The sequence below is a fragment of the Dipteris shenzhenensis genome, chromosome 33 (genome assembly GCF_047967505.1).
Source record: "Dipteris shenzhenensis isolate YYH24624 ecotype China chromosome 33, Dip_SZ_1.0, whole genome shotgun sequence".
Classification (NCBI taxonomy): domain Eukaryota; kingdom Viridiplantae; phylum Streptophyta; class Polypodiopsida; order Gleicheniales; family Dipteridaceae; genus Dipteris; species Dipteris shenzhenensis.
Window position 1 is genome coordinate 3198869 of NC_141628.1, and position 6259 is coordinate 3205127.

Genomic DNA, 6259 nt, shown 5'->3' on the forward strand with positions numbered 1-6259 from the left:
AACCCCGACTTTGGATGAAGAGGGTTTGGTTAAAGGCTAAACGTAACAGGAGTGGGCGGTAAAAACAAAATAGAAATAATAGGGGGAAGTTTTCCAGCTGGAAAGCAGACGTGGAGAGGGTGCTGACATGTCGTAAAGAGGGGTGGGGTCCAGGCTGGCGAATTGTACAAGGTGTCGGACACGTCAGCGGGGAAAGTGCCGCGTGTCAGGGTGTCGGGCTCATCATCTAAAAAGTGATGATAGATCTTACCGTCGAGCTTATAGATTATGGCTATGGCGTACGTAAGCTCTGAGCTCTGTGGTTATGGCTATGGCGACGGCTATGGCCTTTACGTTCCTCCGTCTCCTTTGCTGCTTCTTCTTCTTCTTCTTCTTCCTCATCAAAGCTTCTTCCTCTCCCTCTGATCGCCTCTCCTGATCCTCCTCTTCTTCCCCATGGGTGCCATCGTACGTCTCTGCTCCCTCCTTTCGACGTCCACCCCTAGTCCACCTTCCAGCTTCGTTCCTCCTTTCCCCCCGCCGCCCCGCTTCCCTGCCTTTCCATTCCCTTTGCTTTGCATTTTTCCTTCCCCCCCGCCTCTGATTTTTGTTGTTGCCGTCTCCATTGCAATTTCCTGTGCAGGAATCCACCGAGGCCGGCAGCTTCTGGGACACCTCGTTGGAGCTCGGCGGGGAGTTAACGGGTGTGGGCAGATTCTCGGAGGACGAATTCGACGAAGAACCCAATGTCGAGGAACGAGAAGAGGAAGAGAAAGAAGAAGGAGAAGGAGAAGAGGAAGAGAATTACGGTAGCCGGTTCCGGGGGGAGGAGGGGGACGCTGCAGAGGCTGCGAATGAATTAGACGAAGTGACCACCAAGGAAGGAACTGCGAATGAAGACGACGAAGTGAACACCAAGGATGAGCGGGCTGCTGATCAAGTCGCAGAAACGGCCACAACCAGCGAGCTCTCCATGTCCAAGCTCACTCAGGTTGCTCCCGCTATCGAGAATCAAGTTACACCTGCTCCTGCCGATAAGGTAACGACGAATGCCAAGCTCCAAATGGAGCAATTCCTTGCTGCCATAGCTGCTGCTCCTTCCTTATCATCCCTGCTTTGCAATGACATTCTTTGCTTCCGCATTGTTTCAGCTCAGCTCCACAGAAGTCATCACAGTCTCGCGAGCATCTCCTCCCTACAGAGACGTTCCCTTCTCCCTGCTCTTCGTTTTGCATTTGGTGCTCGTTACGGCAGGAATCGTCTTCTTGAGCTTTCAGTATTTCAGAAACATGACCCAGAGAAAGCTCCACAATCTGCTGCGATGGTTCCCGCAGCTCGGTGCTGCTGTTGCCGTAGGAAGCTTGTTTGCCTCCGCCTCTCAAACTCTCTTTCGATTCTACCCTACCTTCATGGCCAAAAGTGTGCTATGGAGCGCCTCCTTGCTCACGTTCGGAGCATCTCTCATGCTCGTCTCCACCAACAATGCGGCCAATCTCGGCGTCGGCGTTCTTTTACTCATCTTTTCCATTTGCCAATCCCTCTATTCATGCTGGGTTTCTAATAGGTTGGTTTTTCTCTCTCCATTGAACAGTTTCTCTCTCTCAGACTTTTCGCTGGTTTAATTGGCCGGAATGCCAGGAGTTTCTCCCTCACTTGTCTCGGCATTGCTAACAGGATCAAGTATGCTGGTGATCTCCTGGCTTGTTCGTTGAAAACCGCCAGAAAAGTGCCCGGAACTTATCTAGCGTCTTTCTGGATTCTCCTTGCCGCCGCGATATGGCTCGTGTTTTGGAGCTTTGGGGTAGTCAGTGCCCTCAGTTTCAAATTCGCACCCCTCGTCGTTTTAGCTCTGCTTGCGAGCCTGACTTGGACGCTGGAGACGTTGAGAAACGTCGTGTATACCACCATCGTCAGATCCATTGCGACGATTTATTTGGACGCTCAAGGTGCGTCTAGGATTCGATGGGAGCGTTCGTTACATGATGCCTTTACCTCCTGTTTTGGAAGCATTTGCCTTGGTTCTCTGGTTGTTCCGAGCCTTCATGCTCTGCGCGTTTTGGTAAGTCTCCCTCTACATGGCCTCGGCTAGAGCGATCCTGTAGAGTCTATGGTAAATAGACCTCGGCTGGGTTGTGATTTTCTTTGGCAGGCTCGGGGTCTGAATAGGGTTCACGGAGACAACGAGTTCATGTTCTCCTGCGCGGATTGCTTTGTTGGTGTCATGGAGGTTTTCGTGCGGTATGCCCACAATTGGGCATATGTCCAGGTAATGGGGTTCTCTGCAACGTTTGCTCGATTGAAATCCTTTCTTGATAGTTGCAAAGGAATGGCGAAGACCCTGGAGATTCTGAGAAGTCCTGACGGTAACTATTGGCAGGTTAGCGTTTGCAATAAATCTTTCGTGAGAGCATCGGCAGACACTTGGGATCTGTTCCAGAGCAAGCAACTGAACGTTCTCATCGACACGGACCTTACAGGCTCTTTCTGTGTAGCGAGTGGCATCGCAGGCGGGATGCTGTGTGTTCTGGTGAGCGGCGGATGGACGTTCGGAACTCACAAAGCGCTAACGTTGTCCATATCAGTCGTGTCGTTCGTCATTGGATACTTCTTGGTGAGTAGAAAACAGACCATGTGAAACCCGTTTTATTTAAGTTGCGCCAATTCCGTCGCATCGTGCCAAAAAAGGATGTAACGCCGGGAGATCGCAAAAAAACCGGCGAAGAGCAGGAAATTTTCGGAGAATAATTGTAGGATGACGATTGGATTCCGTCGCTTGGATCAAACTCTGTCCCTCCATAAGGCTACGTAAGCGAAGGGATTACCAGAAAGTTTTGAATATCGTTGCGTAGCTGCGTGAAGCTCGTCAGTTAGGACAAGGAATTCTTTTGTCGTGCATCGATGTAAGCGAATCGCTGCGAGCCTGCGACCACGAGGGTGGCAGGTGGCTAGCATGATAAGAAGAAGGCATATTTGAGATAGGAACGCAAGCTAACGCTTCATGCACGTACGTCCCGCACTCGTATATCTAGCAATCAGTCGACGTCTTCAATTATTGGAGTGGTTTTGCGTTGCAACTTGCAGGTACGCATTACGATGGCTGTGCCGCAAGGGGCAGTGTGTGCCCATTACGTCTGTTATGGAGAGAATCCTGGCAGCCCGGAATTCATTGAGAGCCCTCTCGAAGAACGATTGAAGGAACTCGTGCCGGAGCTGGACATTGAGGCCGCCAAGGCTGCTTAAGCGGACGGCAATCAGCATTAAGCTGAGCTCACAGTTGCGTGTACACAAATGCTGCAATCTTTCCTCATGCTACAAGGACAAAAGCATCAATGGGAAACAGAAAACAGAACATACAGATCAGGAGCGAATGCAATCCAGCTTTACAATTTTGCCGAGAGATCCATTAAATCTGATGATCGTGGAGCTGCCGATTATCGATCGATTTTGGAAAAATGTGCAGCAAATCGAAGAGCCTGCACGCACCAGAATTATTCAAAGTAACGAGTGAGAAGAAGAACAGATTAAGAAGCCCAGTGACCCGTCTTCTCTGTTTTTCTTCCTCTTCGTCATTCGTGCCTATGGGAAATAGGCACGAATGACGATTCGTCATTCGTGCTCCCTCTCTACTACTCTTACTTCTCAGCAAGTCGAGAGGAGCCCAGCCTGCCAAAGGTAGCATCAATAACACATCGATTTTGTGACGAAGCTCCTCGTTTTCACCATATAGAAGCTCCTTTACAAATGGTAAACCGCTTCGGAACAAGTATTGGACTGATGCTTGAGTAAACAAGGCCATCAATCTAAAACATGCACAAGCAAGGGGAAAAGACAATATTTAGCAGTGAGCTTCTCTTGGATATTAATTTGTATTTTTTGTGATGCCTTTCCGTTCCTATCCTCCTAGACGACTCCAAAATTCTAGGCATTCTATTCTCCGGGATACCCTTTATCCCACCTTAAGTGGTTGTATACACATAACAAAGCCTCCACTACTTCGTGATTTAGATAAGAGCAAGGTGTCCCACCTTTTTTTTCTTTTGGGCAATGTAGATGGGTAAGATCTAGAAAGTCATTATAAGAGCAAGGTTTATGAAAAGGAAACGACTAAGTTTCTTAAAGTTCCATTCTGAATATTCTAAATTTAAAAAAGTATTTAAAGCAAAGGATTAACGAGAAGTGGAAAATCACTAAGCTGTAACGAGGTCGTGTTAATAATGTGAAAAATCCAAGAAGGCCTCTTTCTAAAATGAAATAATAGGGTGGTGCTAATAATGTGAAAGGTCCAAGAAGGCCTCTTAGATGAAGTCTTCAAGGAAGCATCAATCCCCCATACTCTTGCCAAAGCTAATTTTAGCACACTGGCAAGTTATAATTGATAGTCATGCTTGTTTGAATCATGGCTTAAAACCAAAGTTCCAATGAAGTATAAAGAAAGGAAAAAAACGTTTCATAAATAAAAGCTAATGTATATTAAACAACTTCTTGTAACGTGTCTCCATACTTAAAAAAGCATTGAAGAAGGCCTTTTATAGTACATGAGATATTTTACTACTCTTCCATAAGTTTTTCTAGTACATTGAAGAAAGCCTTTTTTAGTACATGAGATATTATACTACTCTTCCATAAGCTTTTCTTCTTGTACTAGCTCTTTCTCTAATAGCTATTGGACCTTGCACAACAAGAGGTCATTGTGAGCACTTTGGGACTTGCTTCATTTTACTAAAAGCAATTTCAAAAATGATTAGCCTATCAATCCATCATAGATCCTTCCCCCCTTCATCATCAAGGAAGTTGACTAATAGAGATGGTTTAACCTCTTTTACTAGTTAAGGGTAACACAAGTTTCATTATTGTTGGGATGATACGTTCTCTAAACTAAAGAAGAGAAGTCCAAAATAAATTTTAATTTTGAATAATTAGAACCCTACAAGCAACAATCCCCAAGCTCCAATGAAGTATCGAGAATGAATAAATAAAAGCTAATGTATACAGCTACTTGTCTCCAAAAAAGCATTGAAGAAGGCCTTTTCTAGTACATGAGATATTTTAGTACTCTTCCATAGGCTTTTCTTCTTGTACTAGCTCTTTCTCTAATGGCTATTGGACCTTGCACAACAAGAGGTCATTGTGACACTTTGGGACTTGCTTCATTTTACTAGAAGCAACTTGGAAAATGATTGGCCTATCAATCCATCATAGATCCTTCCCCCCTTCATCATCAAGCAACTTGACTAATAGAGATGGTGTAGTTAAGGGTAACACAAGTTTCATTATTTTTGGAATGATACACACTCTAAACTAAAGAAGAGAAGTCAAAATAAATTTTAATTTTTAATAACTAGAACCCTCCAAATATAAAGTTACTTTTAGACGAGATCCTTTTTTTTTTTTTGGAATACACATTAGTAAGAATTAGAAGCCTCCAAATGGAAATATTCTTTCTTGAACGTCAAGCAAAACTTCAAAGCTTCTTTCAGCAAACACATGTGAAACTATAAAACCAGATAATAACATTACAAGCTCATTACAAGAGATTTCAAGAGTCTACTTATTTAGCATGAGAGTCCTTGTGTACTTTTTAATCTAATTGCTCCTTTAAGAAGTAAAATTGCAAGACTGGTAAAATTTCTAAGATGTAATATGGTGTATACAAACACCTTGCGAGTTTTAGAAAGTAGTAGGGGTAAAATCTCAAACTTAAAATGGTGTAAATAGACACCTTGCAAGAGCTACAAAAAGCAACAGACACCTTGTGTGAGTTTCAGAAAGCACTCCAATTTGTGTCCTCTACATGATTTTTAGAAAGCTCTCACTTAATGTATCTATGTCCAAATCCATTTTAATGTTTACTTGCTCTCTATCATCGTCATCAATAAGATATCAATCATTAAAGATTCTCAAGGAATACGAGATTTTCTTTGCAAATCTCTTTGTCTTTATACAATGGATTCTACTTCATCTTGAGGATATGTGTGTTGGTAGTTGAAGTTGAGCTCAAAAGTATATAGCTTTGTCCTATTTGTAGCCCAATTTGGAATAATAGGTACATTGTTCGACCTATAAGACCCCATGTGAGGAGAGCAATGAGACATGGCACTGGGCAAGTGAGTCTATTATGTGGGTATGAGAAGAAGACGCCACATGTTTAGATGTGGTTGAGAACGACATCCGCATGGCAACCATGTGGGCAAATTTGTAAAACTGCCACATGGGCCATTATGTAGTCCACTATTTCATGTGGATAGAAACCTAAATCAGGGCTAACTTATCAAGACTAGTT

General features: G+C 44.1%; 1 protein-coding gene across 1 annotated transcript; it reads left to right on the top strand.

Moving 5' to 3' along the window:
• The first annotated feature begins 277 nt into the window (after nucleotides 1-277).
• Nucleotides 278-3564, top strand: LOC147879548 (protein PNS1-like). Its single transcript, XM_087371948.1, has 8 exons — nucleotides 278-319; nucleotides 351-447; nucleotides 623-1018; nucleotides 1131-1543; nucleotides 1654-2038; nucleotides 2129-2245; nucleotides 2357-2590; nucleotides 3061-3564. Exons 2-8 carry the CDS (start codon nucleotides 436-438, stop codon nucleotides 3217-3219), a joined length of 1716 nt encoding a protein of 571 aa, XP_087228074.1. The 5' UTR covers nucleotides 278-319; nucleotides 351-435; the 3' UTR covers nucleotides 3220-3564.
• Nucleotides 3565-6259: the final 2695 nt, after the last annotated feature.